Below are 14,906 nucleotides of genomic sequence, written 5' to 3'. Positions count from 1 at the left end.
GGAGGGAGGGAGGGATAAAGAGGGAGGGAGGGAGGGAGGGGAGGGAGGGAGAGAAGGCACTTCTACAACGTCTCAGAATAATTGATCATACCTGATCTGATTTGAGAGGCTTCTCTGGCCTCTCAGATATGTTGCTTTTGCTTGAGACAGTCTCATTCCGTGACCTGGGCTAGTGTGATGATACTTGGGATCTGTGTCAGCTTGAAGAATGTTGAGATTACAGGCATGAACCACCAAAGTGTAAATGATTTTTCACTGGTTTGAGTTCTTCTGAGTTTTATAGTGTTTATAGTTTTTGGAGAGTTTTTTTTTTTTTTTTTTTTTTTTTTTTTTTTTTTTGTAGTGTGTGTGCATTTTGTTTTGTTTGAAATGGGGTCTAAATAGTCACAGCTGGCCTGGAACTCAAGAGTTTTCTCCTGCCTCTGCTCTGTAACTGCAGAGACTGCAGGTGCTGTATCTCCATAAAGTGTGGTCCATAGCTTTCAATATTTCTTAGCGATGCCTTTCTTTCATCCAAGACTTGAAAAGATGTTCCTCACTGAGAAATAAAAATCAATTAGCTGAACTGATGATGCTCCTTCTTCTACCTCTCAAGTGCTGGGATTACAAACATGCAGCACCAGGAACAGTGGGACAGCACTGGTAATGGAACCCATGACACACAGTCTACCCACTGTGCTACACACTCAACCTCCATATTTTTCTTTTCTGACACAAGTTCTCACAATGTAGCTCTGGCTGGCCTGGAACTCTCCACTTGCACCAGGCTGGCCGCAAGCTCACCGGTGATCCACCTGCCTCTTGCCTCCTGAATGCTGAGATTAAAGGTGCACCACCAAGACACACTCAACCCCCACTTAAATTTAATGTTAAACATTATATGTGGTTATTTTGGCCAGGCGCATGTCTGCAGAAGCCAGAAAGGATATGGGATCCCCTGGAACTGGAATTACAGATAGTTACAAGAGGCCATGTGGGTGCTGGGAATTGAACTCAGGACTTCTGAAAGAGCAGCCTATGCGCTTATCCGCTGAGCTATCTCCTAGCTTCCCCACAAGCACTTTTTATATTTACTCTTACTCTTGTGGAAATAATCTGTGTATGGCCAAGAGGCTATATGCATATCTTTAAAGTATCAATTCTCCAAGCAGAACTTATACAACCCTACCCCTTTCTGCTAGTGTTTTGTGTCAGTGTTATTGTACACGTACCAGATGCACACACACACACACACACACTCCACTTAATCTTCCTGTCTTCTATAATTGGACTGCTTTTCTTATACTGGACTAGAATAATTAAAACTATAACTTTTTATATCTTTAAACTTTATTTTTTAAAATACTCATAAATTCAGACAGTTGCAAAGCAGCAACAAGTGGCCCATGTTCCCTTTACACAGTTTCCCCAGTGGTAGCACCTTACATTAGTACAGTGTCAATCCAGGGAACTGACACTGGTCCAGTGAGTGCGCAGACATGTGCCCATCTATGTACAGCCCCATCTGCATAGCACACAGGCCTCTTCCACTGGAGACCCCTTCCTCATGCCCCTTTTGGTCACACCCATTCTCCCTGATCTTTTAACCCTAACAGTTGACAACCAAGTCTGTTCTCCACCTTTCTAATTTTGTCATGTGGAGAACATTTCTAAGGGAGTCACACAGAATCTGAGACTTTGGGGGTTGCTGCTCTTTACTCGGAGTTCTTAGCTTTTGTTTTTCATTGTTCTGAAGACAGAACCCATAGCCTTCGGGATGCTAGGCAACCGCTCTGCCACTGAGCTACTCTGCAGTCCACACCGCGGTCCACAATTAATTCTTCATTATTATCATCTAATATCCAAACTGACAGTGAAGATGGCCCAGCCTAGGTCTACACTTTGATTCATTTATAAATCTCTCTATTATTTTAATTTTAAAGTATATGTGTGTGTCAGAGTATGAATTTGTGCATGAATCCAGTGCCCACAGAAGCCACACACAAGATGGTATCTGATCTCTTGGAACTAAAATTAAAGGTGGTTGTGAGCCACCCAATATGGGTGATCAGAGCTGAACACAGGTCTTCTGGAAGAGCAGTATAAGACCCTAACCCCTGAGCCGTCTCTCCAGCTCCTTCGATGTCTATGTGCTGAAGGAACTAGGTCATGTGGAGCAAACCACTTTCAACATTGTAGGGTAGGCTGGTTGTAAATCTGTGGTATAATCTCTTTGTATATGTTTGTGGAATTTTCAATATAAAAATATCTAAGCATATAGATACAGTATGTATAGAATAACATACTCCATCTACAAGCTACCATGAGACCTTTTTTAAAAAACAAAGCAAAACAGGGCCTTAGTGTATAGTTCAGGCTGCTTGAAATGCATGGCCCTCCATCCTTGGCCTTCTGAGTTCAGGGATTACAGGGGTGCCCTGGAGTGATAGGCAAATTTCCTCTGTATGCCATCATTTACCCGTCCATCTGAATGTTACTGCTGTGTGACAACTGACTCCAAACCCTTGCAGCTTAACTCGTTTTTCATTGTTATGGGTCAGGAACTCAGGGCAGGCTTGCCTAGGCAGTTTTCACTAGTCTCGTGGTAGATGCAGTTGGATTATTTCTGGGCTGTGTCCTCTGAAGACTTATCTGGGCTGCAAGTGCTGTTGATAGCAACAAAGGCCAGAGACGACAGTCACCTAATGTTCACTCAAGGGTCCAGTCCAAGGTTCCCAACTATGGTGCAACCCAGAGCCTCAGAGATGGGCAACCATGGGTCAGTTTGTGTTTTGCTTGTGTGTGTGTGTGTGTGTATGTGTGTATGTACATACATATGTATGTATGTATGTATGTATGCATGTATGTATACCATGTGCATACCTGGTGCCCACAGACGTCAGAAGAAGGCACTGGTTCCCCTGGAACTGGAGTTAAAAATAGCTGTGAACCACTAAATGGATCCTGGGGACTGAACCCAGGCCCTCTGTACGAGTAGCAAGTGTTCTTAACTGCTGAGTCAACTCTCCAGGGTATCCTGTAGCCATGTAATGACAGATTCCCCTGAACTCACGCTCCTCCTTCCTCAAAGTGATAGGATTCCATGTGCCACCATGCCTGCTTTATGGGGTGCTGGTGAAGGAACCCACACGCTTGTGCTTCTTGTATGGTAGACGCTTTCCCAAAGCTTTGAAAACACAGGGTCTCACAATGTTGCCCAAGTTGGGCTCACATGATCCTCCTGTCTCAGTCTCCTGAGTAGCTGATTATAACTCCATGCCCAGCCTGTGCAGTTTTAGAATCATTTCCAAATGGACATGCCAGCTCATGTGTTGTAGCCCCAGCACCCGGGGGAGCTGCAGCATAAGGGGCTGTGAGTTCAAGGCCTTCATAGAAAGGAAGTCATAATGTATATGGACATTTATACCTGACTTCCTCTGGCATCACGCTCTGAGACTCCCTCCAGGGTCGTATGTGTCAGTGGCTTTGTTCCTGTGACTGTTGAGCCTGCTCCGTCATCTTTTCTTGACGCCAGACTCACTTGGTTTTTCTTCATGTCCTTCTGCTTTTGCTCCAGACATGACTCTGTATGACAGGTGTCACAGGTAGCCTTCAAATGGGTGGTTCCTTGCTGGCAAAGGCCTTGGCCTTGTCTACCCTGATACTTATGGCTGCTCCTCCGGCACTTCACAAACTTGTAGAGATGAACCCATCTTAGAGAGGTTGGGCAGGTGAAGCCTACCTCAGTAAGATTTCCTTTCCAATAGCAAGCAAGGCCCCATCTCTCTTAGAGTCAGCATGGCCTTGTGCGCCTACGATGCTGCAGCCTTTCAGATCCCTTGGCACTGTGAAGGAAGACATTCCTGAGGTTAAAGGTGGCACAATGGATCACAGAGTCCTTGATGTCAATGCCACGCTGGGTGGGCAGTAATCATGGTGGTCGCCATCTCTGACCCTTCTTTGGTGAGACATCAAACCAAAGTGACAAAATCTTGTTTAGTTGGCTTTTCTGTAATCAGCTAAAAGCACCCTGAGTGACAAGTAGCACATCACAAACCTCCCTAGGGCTACAGCCTCTGAGTAGCCTTCTGGCCTCAAATGAGGGGCCCCTAAGCTTCGAGGTCAGACCTCTTTCCCAACCCCAGTACCTGGATGTCAAACTGCCTCCTGCTGTGCAGCCCCTCAAGTCCCACGGGTGCCTCAACCTCTTTCTCATCTATGAGGAGGGCCTACACTTTCTACCTCCAACCTTTCTCAACTGTCCTCTGCTCCTGTGCCTAGGGATCCTTCCCCCCCCCCCCCCCCCCCCCCCCCCCCCCCCCCCCCCCCCCCCAGATTACAGCCGTGAGCTTGAGGTAGGTCCTCCTAGGGTTCTGCTTTTCATCCAGGCCTCTGTTCTTGGAAGCAAAAAGACAAAGCATACAGTTCCTAAAGCCTTCCTTGTTTTAAACCAACAACGGGGTGACACGGTATGGGAAGGCTCTGTCTGTAGGTTTCCTTCTGCTTTTGTGGTCTGGTCTCCACCAACTCCACACCAAAGGCGTGGCCATACTGAGCTACTATTGAAGAAATATGCCAAACGTCTGCCTCTAAGAAAAGTGGAACCAGCAGGGCAGCAATTTCAGGTGTCTGCCAAATGCTGGGTGTGAAAAGAAACACTTGTCCCATTCATGATCCTTCCTGCCTCCCATCTTTGTGGCCAGGCTGAGGGACACCAAGCCCTCGGCTCAGGAGTCAAAGTCCAGCCTGGACAATCACCTGAGGTTCTGCTCCAAGCTGTAACATGTTGATCACTATGGGACCAGGGAGCACCCTACTACGCTCTTTGGGGGGAACACTATATGGATCACTCAAGTTTCCTCTTAAATTTTTTTTTTCCTTCTGAAACAGGGTCTCCATATACACAAGATGCCCTTGAAATCCCTGCTATCCCATCGACTGGAGTCAAGGACAATAGAGCTTGCTTGCCTGTGCTCTTGCTCACCTTTCCTGCACCAAGAATCCTGCATCTTTACCTCCTCCCTATATCATTTATTCTTGGGGACCCATCCCTGATGCCTTGACGTGTCTGGTCTCCTCGGGTCTCCTACCTTCAGACGAAGACGAAGGCCTTGAGTGCTTGGATGTCCCTGTCCCGAACACCATGCTCTCGGCAGGCTGAGACTCCTTGTCAGGCTGCTTGGCCTCCTTCTCCATTACTTTCTCCTTAGACTTTGTAACTAAAGTGGTAGGGCTCTTCTTTTCCTCCTCAACTGAAACACACGGACAAGCCATTAGACCTACAGCCCAATGATGCCTGCGCGGAGGGCGGGCCTCGCCGCCAGGCGGCGCCCTTTACCTTTCTTCTCTCTGGGTTTGCTTTTCGACTGGCCCATAGGTGACCCCGCCGCCCCAGCCGGGGCGGCCTCGGGGCCCAGTAACCCGACCGACTCACAAAACCCACACTCCGCGTTGGGAGCTCATTACCATGGCAACCGCGTGCCGCGTGAAAGAGCCTAAGCCCCGCCCAACCCCCCCCCCCGGGGGCCATCTTCTCGCGAGAGCAGGCCGCGCGACCGGAAACAGTAGCGACCCCGGAAGTCCGCGCGGATACAGCTGGTCCCTAACACCTCGTCCCCTGCGCCGCCCCGAGGGGTGTGCTGCCCGGCTGGCCATGGACGGTAAGGGGCTGTCATCCACTTCGGGTTCGGAGCGGGGTTCTGCGGACATCTCGCCTCAGCCCCATAACCCAACCAGACCCGCCCCGGGCTCCAGCTCCAGACTTTATCCCCGGGCCTGGAATCCACTTGTCTCGACCCACTGTTCGTACCGGGACCCGCCCCTTGCTTGCCTCGGCTCGAGACCCCGACTAGTACCTGCCTTCGAGCCTGCAACCCATATACTGACCAGGACTTGGTGCCTAAAGCTTTACATCCTAGCCGAAACCCTGTCCAGGGCCTCGATCCCACAACCCAACAGAAACTAGCTCCCGATTCTTGACTCCAGACCCCAGTCAGCTCTTACCCCTGGGTCTCGTTCCTTACCCGTTTCTCCCCAGGCCTGCACCCCACACCCGGGATCTAAACACTGCATCTTGTCCAAATGACTCCCCGATCCAGGCCCTTATACTAGCCACCCTCCCTGTTTGTTTTGTTTCTGCTTTGGGGACTCTGGAGTGTGGTCAGAAGGTCCCAGAAAAGTACCCAGAGAAATAGTAATTCAGATACAAAGGAGTTCAAGTGCCAAGCAGTAGGATATGGGTTCCCTCCTAGTATCTCCTTGAGATAGTACTTACATGTTAACCTTAGGTTAACAGGTTGGGAGGGAGCCACCCATAGTAATGTGAGTCACTTCCACCTGCCATCGCTCCAAGCTCTAGACTCCCAAAGAACTATTAGGTTTATTGGCTAGTTTATATTAGGTTTTATGGGCTAGTGTGATAGAATTTTTGTTTTGTAGCCTTGGCTGGCCTGGAACTTACTATATACACCAAGCTGCCCTTGAACTCAGAGATCTGCCTACTTCTGCCTCCCCACTGCTGAGATTAAAGGTCTGTGCCACCGCCCTAGGGCTGTAATGGAGGTTTTGTTTTGTTTTAAAACTGTTTTCTGGAATGTAGAAAGCTATAGTACATAAGAATTCTAGACTGTGTCCCATGGGGAGAAGATGGAGCACCTCGGCATCTCCACAATAAAGAACTTTGTCTAGCCGGGCAGTGGTGGCACCTGCCTTTAATCCCAGCACTTGGGAGGCAGAGGCAGGTGGATTTCCAAGTTTGAGGCCAGCCTGGTCTACAGAGTGAGCTCCAGGACAGCCAGGGCTACACAGAGAAACCCTGTCTCGAAACCCCCCCCCCCCCAAAAAAAAGAACTTTGTCTAACTTTACAGTTCACTCTGCCCTTGATGGAACTTTTCTAAGCTCACATCAGGGTTCTCCTGAGTTTCAGAGTCCATCCAGTCCCTCTAGAGTCTAGATGAAAATACAGGCTAAAACGAGGGTGATTTGGTCGGTGTCCTAAAGCTAGTGAGGTGGCTGGGCCATACCTAGGTGACACTTCCTCCAGTCCCTGTGTCACTGTCAGACTGCACAGAGGTGATTGCAGCCCAGCAAGTCTCTGCTGGGCCTTCTCTGCATCTGCAGACCCTCAGTGCCCCCCCAAGTCTGGACCTCTAGGGTAAGGCTTTTCAGGAATCAAATATGACAGCACACTGTAGGTCTAGAAACATAGCCAGTTTCCTGGTGTGGTGGCTCCAGCTGAGATGCCAGCTCTCAGGAGGTAGAGACAGAAGGGTCAGGAGGTCAAAGTGTCACCAGCCTTGGCTACTTAGTGAGTCTGAGTGGAAATCCTGTCTCAAAACATCAAAAATAAGTAAGAAATTGAGTTTGCCGGTCCCAAGTTTGTGAGTGGATAGCTAGTGTGGTTAGTTCCTTGGTTAGTACAGGTGGGGACTGTGTGCTGGAGCTTTGTGCTGCGGCGTAGAAATGCCATCTGTCATGGAGCAGCGTCTTTAGTGACCTCAGGCTTACCACCACACTAATCATATCTGTTTGCCTTTGGGAAGATAAGGAAAGGCTATGCAAAACCAGCCATTAAGTACTAAGGATTAAGTTTGGTACTAAGGACAAAGAGCAGCACGTGTCTTGTAAAGCTGAATAAATTGTAAGCCACCATCTCCACTCTGACCATGGCCAGGAGCTGCATACATCACCCTGTCAGTGGCCCTTTGAGATTGGCTGCTGCTGTCCTGTGTTCCCGACAAGGCTAGTGAGGATCCCTGTTGGTTTGGAGCCCTGTGTCTAACATGGCTCTGTCTTCTGACTGCACCGTTGGGCCTGTGTGTCTGGTGTGAGCCAGCCCCTAGCATCTGCAAGGGTCCCACTGAGTCCACTGGCGTTATCAGATGTGCTGCTTGTTACTTTGCTTAAAGTTCTTTAAGCCATGTCTTCTGTCTTTGCAGATACCCTGTTCCAGTTGAAGGTTTGTACAAAATCACCGTTCCCCAGTCCTGTCCTGGGAACCAGTAAATAATGATGAGAGTCACAGCGGCAGCCAGCGGCACTTGGAACCCAGACCCCAAAGTCACGGGGAAGTTATTGTAACTGGATGGCAGCCACACAGCACTCCGATGGCTGACCAAACACAGGACCATTCTTTGTTTCTGGCTAAGTAGAAGCAGATCACTCAGACTTGTCCATGGGGACTGAGTGTATTATCTTTAAGAAGCACACTCATGCTTTGTTGTTTTACTAAGCATTTAAGACCACAGACCGAACTTTTAGAACTTGAAGGAGAGTTTTACGGGCAGCTGAAAGTGCTTCCTCCTGGGAAGGATGTGCACCCGCCTGCTAACCATGGCATGTTTCTGCCACTTTGCTTCAATGCCCCACATGTGACAGAGTTCACTTTCTCTGGCATCTTGCTCCCTGGCTCTGAGGGTCTGAGCAGGAGTGAGGTAACAGGCAGCTGAACATGGCTCTGGTGTCACACCGGGCCTGCCAGGTGGTGGCATGCGGTCTGATGCCCTAAAGGAGGGCAGTGTGTGAGCCTTGCCTGCTGGTGGCCAGTGTCTGGTCTCCAGCCCTTGAATTTCATTGCCAGAGGAGTCCTGGGTATTTTGACATTTCCTCTTGTGGCAAAGTGAGGAAGCTGTATATGCAGAATTCTCCATAGAGAGTTACATGAGTTTACATCACTGCCTGAGTAGCCTGAAGGAGGTTCTGTGTGTGCTCTCTGTGAGGTGAAAGCCTCTCACAAGCGGGGGCAGGGTTGGTGAGAGTTAACTGTCTTAGGAGGATATGGGTTAAGGTGTTACTAGAGATCTAGACATGATGGACATTTTAGGAAACCTGCTGCAGCCTCCCCTTGTACACAGGGCCTAGGAATTGGGTGGGCGGGGCTTTACGGGAATTCGTCCCTGGGCCTAGGAATTGGGTGGGGCTTTAGGGGGATTGGTCCCTGGGCTGTTGCAGTTTTTAACAGCCCACAGTGTCTATCTAGACTTATGCTTTGAGGCTTTGTGCCTTAGCACAGGGTTGGGCCAAGGACAGGCAGAGGCAGGAGGTCCAGGGCTAAAGGGCAGGTTCCACCTGTGCATCTCAGGATGTTATGGTTTCTACTTAGTTTACAGCAAAGCAGCTGGAGAAACTGGCCAAGAAGGCAGAGAAGGACTCCAAGGCTGAGCAGGCCAAAGTGAAGAAGGTACGTAACTTCTCTGGTCTGGATTCCTTTTTCCCCATCCCCTGTATTTTAATTTTATTTCATTATTAAGATTGAATACTGTAGTTGAGGTTGACCTGGAACTCACTGTGTAGCCCAGGCTAACCTCAAACTTGACATATCCTGCTTCAACTTCACCTTTGGTAAAATTGTAGGTAAAATCATCCCCAGCTTTGTTTCCCTCTGCATTGCTCTAATGTCTTCTCTTTGCACACAACTCTTCCAACATTGTGGTTTAATCTCACCGATTTCAGAGTTCTGATGTATTTGCATTCATACTTGAGAAGCAAGCCTGAGGGAGGAGTAACTGTCCTCCTCTGTCCTCCCTGCCCAAGCCCACAGTGATATCCAGAGCAGCACAGGTGCATGGCCTCCATGCCTCCTCCCTCCCTTCCAACATCCTGAATTGGCAAGGCGTGGCCTCCTAGCTGTCCTTGCTCCAATGCCATCAACTGGCTTTCTTTCCTTCAGGGCTGCATCCTAGAGTATTTTGATTAGGCAGAGGTGGGAACTTACTAAGGTTTGTGCAGGACGGCTATGTAGGAAGGCATCCTAGAGATACACAGAGTAGACCTTAGCCAAATGTTGTCCAACTCTTCACTGTTGCTTCAAGGCTCAGTAGCTCCAAGGCTGTGGCTGTGGGTGATGATGCACTGCTCAGGCCTCTCGGGTGAAGCTCTGTATCTTTCCCTACTGTGGTTCTTTTGGCCTTTGTCACCTTCTGCCGTACAGATGTGGCTCTGGAGGAACAGCAGACTGGACCCCATGGGCTGGTCTGTGGCACCCATCCCTCTGTCTGGATGCCCATACTCCAGACTGTGGCATTGCACTTTTACAAAGCTCACACACTCTTCAGGGTTACACCTAGGGAAATGCCACACTCACTCCAGTGGAGTCTGCATGACAAGCCGGAAATCTTGGCTGCAGATCTGAGGTGTACAGCTTCAAGGAAGCTGGTCTCCTGGAGGTCGTTGGCATGCCTAACACAAGTGGTCCAGATTTGTCCTTGCGATGGTCAGTGGATCGTCGGTGGAGGGTCTTGCGTGCTTTCTTTATTATTAGGCATAAGGTGCTCCAAGGAATGATTTGCCAATAGTCAGGCTAGATTAAACTTGTTTTCTAGCCCCTACCAATGTTCCAATAATCTTAATTGGTGCTGAGCTGACTCTCAGCTTGGAATTTCGCAAGGATGTTACGTATTCAGACAGATTTCCTCTATAGATGGTGAAAGAGATCAGGCATTAAACTTTACTGACAACAAAGTAAATTTACAGTTCTCATTGCAATCACACATGGCAGACAACTTTATATATTAGAGGGAAGCTAGTGGGCTCCCTTGACAAATGGAAATCTTTCACAAATGCTTAAAATTGCAGCTGAAGTCATTCCTAGGAGCTCCAGGAGCTGCAAGAATGGGACCCCCTGGTGCACACTTCTGACAGCCCAAAAGATTAGCGTAGTTTACTTAGGGCTGGCTGCTGGGGGTTATCCATTCACAGCTGCCTGCTAAGATCTAGCTGACTTTACATGGGGCTGACTTTGATGTGGCTGCTGCCTGGCTCCTGTCAATTACCTTGACTGATGTATTATCAAACTTCCTTTTGTCTTCTGTATTGACTATAAAAGTCTGATGCTTACCTTGAAAAAATTTCACACAGATTCAACACTCCCTTGTGTCCGGGTCTGTGTGTCACTCGCTGACTCCTTGCCCACCTGATTACCAGACCCTGATTGTCCCCGGGGTTAAGGGACCAAGGCTGGTCCCACCGTGACAGGGAAAACTGGAGAGGTATGCAAGCTGTTCACAGATGTTCCTCTTATGAATCGTAGGCCCTTCAGCAGAAAAATGTGGAGTGTGCACGTGTGTATGCTGAAAACGCTATCCGCAAGAAGAATGAAGGTGTAAACTGGCTCCGGATGGCATCCCGTGTAGATGCAGTGGCCTCCAAGGTGCAGACAGCTGTGACCATGAAGGGGGTAAGTGCCACCATGGGGCCATGTGGCCAGCATTTGTTGTAGCATTTAGTGGCATTTCTAGAGTAGAGGGAAGCTGGACCTGCAGAGAACCTGGGCAGCAGGCAGCACTTAGACACACGAAGGCCTCAGGAAAGCCTGGATTTCCTAGTGTCGTTCCACAGCAGGCTGGGAGTTAGATGGAGCTCTTGGTTCCACAGCAGAGCTTCCCTTGAAAGTGGAGAGACCCGAGGACTCCTGTGTTATTGGTTGTGTTCAAGTAGCTGAGCTGAAGCTCTGGTTCTCATCAGGAAGTCCTGATACCCTGTCCCTGGTTTGAAGTCCTCAGTTACCTGTTACTCTTGTTTTTATCCCTACCCTGTCCCTGGTTTGAAGTCCTCAGTTACCTGTTACTCTTGTTTTTATCCCTAATCCTCTTTTACCCCAGGTGACCAAGAATATGGCACAGGTGACCAAAGCTCTGGACAAGGCCCTGAGTGCCATGGATCTTCAGAAAGTGTCTGCAGTGATGGACAGGTTTGAGCAGCAGGTGCAGAACCTGGATGTGCACACATCGGTAGGTGGCCATTGTGCTGTGGCTGGACCAAGCTAGACACGGGACACCAGTCCTTTCTGGGAGGCCCATATGATAGGCAAGCACACAGAAGTCCAGTAAGCATCGTGAACTGAGTGGCTTTGGAGTTGGGACTGGCAGATGTGGGGCGGGAAGGGTAAGAGCCAGGAAAGGCTTCTTGGAGATCCCTGTGAGGAGAGAGAGTGGAACCACAGTGGAGTTGGGAGAGGCTCAGCAGGTGAAGTGCTTCCTGTGCGAGCCTGAGGGCACAAGTATAAGCTCTTGGCAGCCTTAGTGCTGGGGACCAAAGGCAGGAGAGCCCCAGGGCTTTGCTGGCCAGCCTGGTTGAAGTGTAAGCACTGGCTTTAGCGACAGACTTGAAGATCGCAGTATCCAGAGAGTACTCATTCTTAGCCCTGGCCTTCACATGAGCACATATGTGTATCGCACATGTCCACAACAGACACAGAATAGTCGCAGCGGGCTTCATGGTGCCACAGAGGGCTCTTTGTCCATACTTCCCAGAGTGAATGTCTCCTTAGGTAATGGAGGATTCTGTGAGCTCTGCCACTACGCTGACCACACCTCAGGAGCAGGTCGACAGCCTCATTGTTCAGATTGCTGAGGAAAATGGCCTGGAGGTCCTAGACCAACTCAGCCAGCTTCCAGAGGGAGCCTCTGCTGTGGGCGAAAGCTCTGTGCGCAGCCAAGAGGACCAGCTGTCTCGGAGGTAGGGTGCTGCGGGGGAGGGGGAGGTAGTACTTGCTCTAGTGTCCTGTCCTGACCCTGAGGATTTGCTGGGCTGGAGGGCAACCTTGCAAAGACCCCTCCCACTTGATGGACTGTTGGGAAGGACAGAGGGAAACCCCTGTATCAGGCTGCACAGCTCCTCCTTCCATCAGAATGCTGCAGTTAACCCCCTGTAGCCAGCAGCTCACCATAGAAGGAAGTTCTACTCTTTTCCTAAGAGTGTCACAGTACATTGCTGTTTCTGCCATCTTTTTACCCGTTAGCCCAGGACAACTTTGGAAACCTGAGTCTAATTGGGTCCTCAAGTCTGGGTTCAGGTTTAGCTCTGCACACAGTATGGCAGGTGCCCTCTGCTCACTGCTTTTCTTACCAGAGTTTCTTGTGTTGGTTTCCAGGTTGGCTGCCCTGAGGAATTAGCACGTCCTTGGCAGGTGCTGCCTCCTTTGCCCTGAGATGTTCTGGAGGCTTCTGCCCGACTGCGCTCCACTTTCTCCAACCCTTCATAGCTGCCTTGCCTCTTCTCCAACCTGTCAGGCTGGCGCCTTAGAACTGAGCCTTAGGTTGGGCAGCAGGTCTCTGTCCTGGTGTTGAATTTGCACAAGTGTGTGGGGACTTACATGAGTGTGGCCACAGCTGGAGGGTGGCAGGCTTTCTGTTGTCCTCTGCCTATGTGGAGTTGACAGGGTTTGGCCTGCAGCTGTGTATGGACTTTGGGGCCTTCAGATTCCAGTGACTGCACACCTGCTATGTGCTATGGTCAGTGAGGGTCAGAGTCATTTTTTCCTTTGCCAGGTAACTCTTGGGAGCCTCTCCCCCTTCCTCTGCAGACAAGAAATCCCATTGTGTGAGCCCTTAGGTTCCTATGGACTTTGTATACCAAGGTGTCCCGTGCCACCAGCACTGACCTGGGGCCTTTACAAGTGGTTGTCCTCCATCTTCCCAGGGATGCTGCCTGACTGAGTCTACATGGGCTTTCTGTCCCTCAGCTCCCTTCCTCAGCCCACAGGAACAGAACTACCATCCAATTTCAAGTTCAGGTCCTTCCTAAGAGATTCTTAACACCGTACTCTTCAGCTGCCTCTGGAAGAACTTGGCTGGGGCTGAGCTGTCTGCCTGATACTGACAGAACCCTAGTATCAGCCTCCCAGGTCTTCTTAGAGCTGCTCATTCTTGAGTGACTGGCTCTCTTGCCCTTTTAGACAAAGTCTGCTGCTTCTGCCTTCCCTAAGGGAGAGCCAGGGTGGCTAACAAAGGTAGCCTGGGTCAATCACTCTTGGCTGCTGGCAGCAATCTCTTCCATCCTTCCGAAGTGAGGAAGCCAGCAGCAAGCAGGTCGTGTGGCTGACTGGGTAGCCTGGAGACTGTACAGGCTGCTGTTTTATTTTCTGTCTCCTGAAGTTTACTCATGTTCTTAAAACTCTTGGTGATTTTGTTCTTTTGCCAAAGTAGAAAGCACAGCGGATGGAGTGTGTTTGTCCCAGCCCTGTCTGTAGGCTGAACAGTGCAGCGCTGCCCACAGGTTTACATGCAAGCTTAAAGACTACCTGTGTTTGGTTTCTTCTGTTCTGCACTCTGGAGCCCTGGTTATTCCACATTATGAGTTGATATTGGTGGGCGTTGGAATTGTTGCCCTGGATGTGGGGACCAAGGTACAATCTAAGCATGGGCCCCCGCAAGGCTTCCTGAAATCAACTAATATGTTAGGTGTTGAGAGTAGCTGCAGTCTCAGGGGACAGCCTGTGAGGTCCCTGGGTCCTGGAGGATGCAGGATTTGTGGAACAGTAGTAGGGATGGGGAGCTGGGCTGGGTTCATCAAAATGGGCATGTCTGCCTTTACAGTGCTGTCGTAAGTAAATAAAGGGATTGGTGAAGTATGTCTCAGACTTTGCTTTGGTGTCCTGGGCAGGGTTATGAACTGTAGGCTGCACCCCATGTGAATGATCCAGTGCCTCACCTCAAGATGAAGTCAGAAATAGGGAGGGGGTTGTGTCCCTGGAGGCCTTGTTTTGGGGTGGAGGGAAAGGGGAGGCGTGGGTGAAAGAGGACCTCTGGAAGAATAGTCGGTGCTCTTAATTGCTGAGCCATCTCTCCAGCCCAAGATGATGCTTTTTTGCTTCTGAGTCCTTCAGCCTACTCTGGTTTCAACACATCCTGCTTCCCAGCTTCATCTGCACTGCAGGGTACAGGGTTTCTCTTGGCTTCTCTGCCTTGGAACCTGGTCATCCCTGACTCATTTGAGAGGGGAACTTTTAATACATCTTAAAAGTGCTGAGACAATAGGCCTTGCTGGGTGTGTGTGCGTGAATCCTTTGGCAAAGTGCTTGCTGTACAAACAGGAAGACCTGAGTTTGAATCCTGAGAACGCATGTTTAAAAGCCAGGACTGGAGTAACTCTGGTATTAGAGAGTTAGAGACGGGTAGATCTCTGGAGTTCACAGGCTGGTAGGCTATTT

General features: G+C 49.7%; 2 protein-coding genes across 2 annotated transcripts in view; one reads left to right on the top strand and one right to left on the bottom strand.

The window, feature by feature from the left end:
• The window catches only part of Spata33 (spermatogenesis associated 33), a 12,784-nt gene extending 7,310 nt beyond the window's left edge, over positions 1–5,474 (bottom strand). The window contains exons 1-2 of the mRNA XM_031341724.1: positions 5,318–5,474; positions 5,070–5,231 (exon numbers count right to left, since the gene is read on the bottom strand). Coding sequence (XP_031197584.1) covers positions 5,070–5,231; positions 5,318–5,354 — 199 coding nt within the window. The 5' untranslated portion in view covers positions 5,355–5,474. The remainder of the gene's footprint in view (positions 1–5,069; positions 5,232–5,317) is intronic.
• A 48-nt stretch (positions 5,475–5,522) lies between these two features.
• Positions 5,523–14,327, top strand: Chmp1a (charged multivesicular body protein 1A). The gene is made up of 7 exons (XM_031341723.1): positions 5,523–5,639; positions 7,918–7,937; positions 9,081–9,158; positions 11,007–11,153; positions 11,578–11,706; positions 12,246–12,433; positions 12,849–14,327. Exons 1-7 carry the CDS (start codon positions 5,633–5,635, stop codon positions 12,868–12,870), a joined length of 591 nt encoding a protein of 196 aa, XP_031197583.1. The 5' UTR covers positions 5,523–5,632; the 3' UTR covers positions 12,871–14,327.
• Positions 14,328–14,906: the final 579 nt, after the last annotated feature.

This window comes from Mastomys coucha, unplaced genomic scaffold, assembly GCF_008632895.1.
Source record: "Mastomys coucha isolate ucsf_1 unplaced genomic scaffold, UCSF_Mcou_1 pScaffold22, whole genome shotgun sequence".
In the NCBI taxonomy this organism is placed as follows: domain Eukaryota; kingdom Metazoa; phylum Chordata; class Mammalia; order Rodentia; family Muridae; genus Mastomys; species Mastomys coucha.
This window is presented reverse-complemented; position numbering and strand designations above follow the sequence as displayed.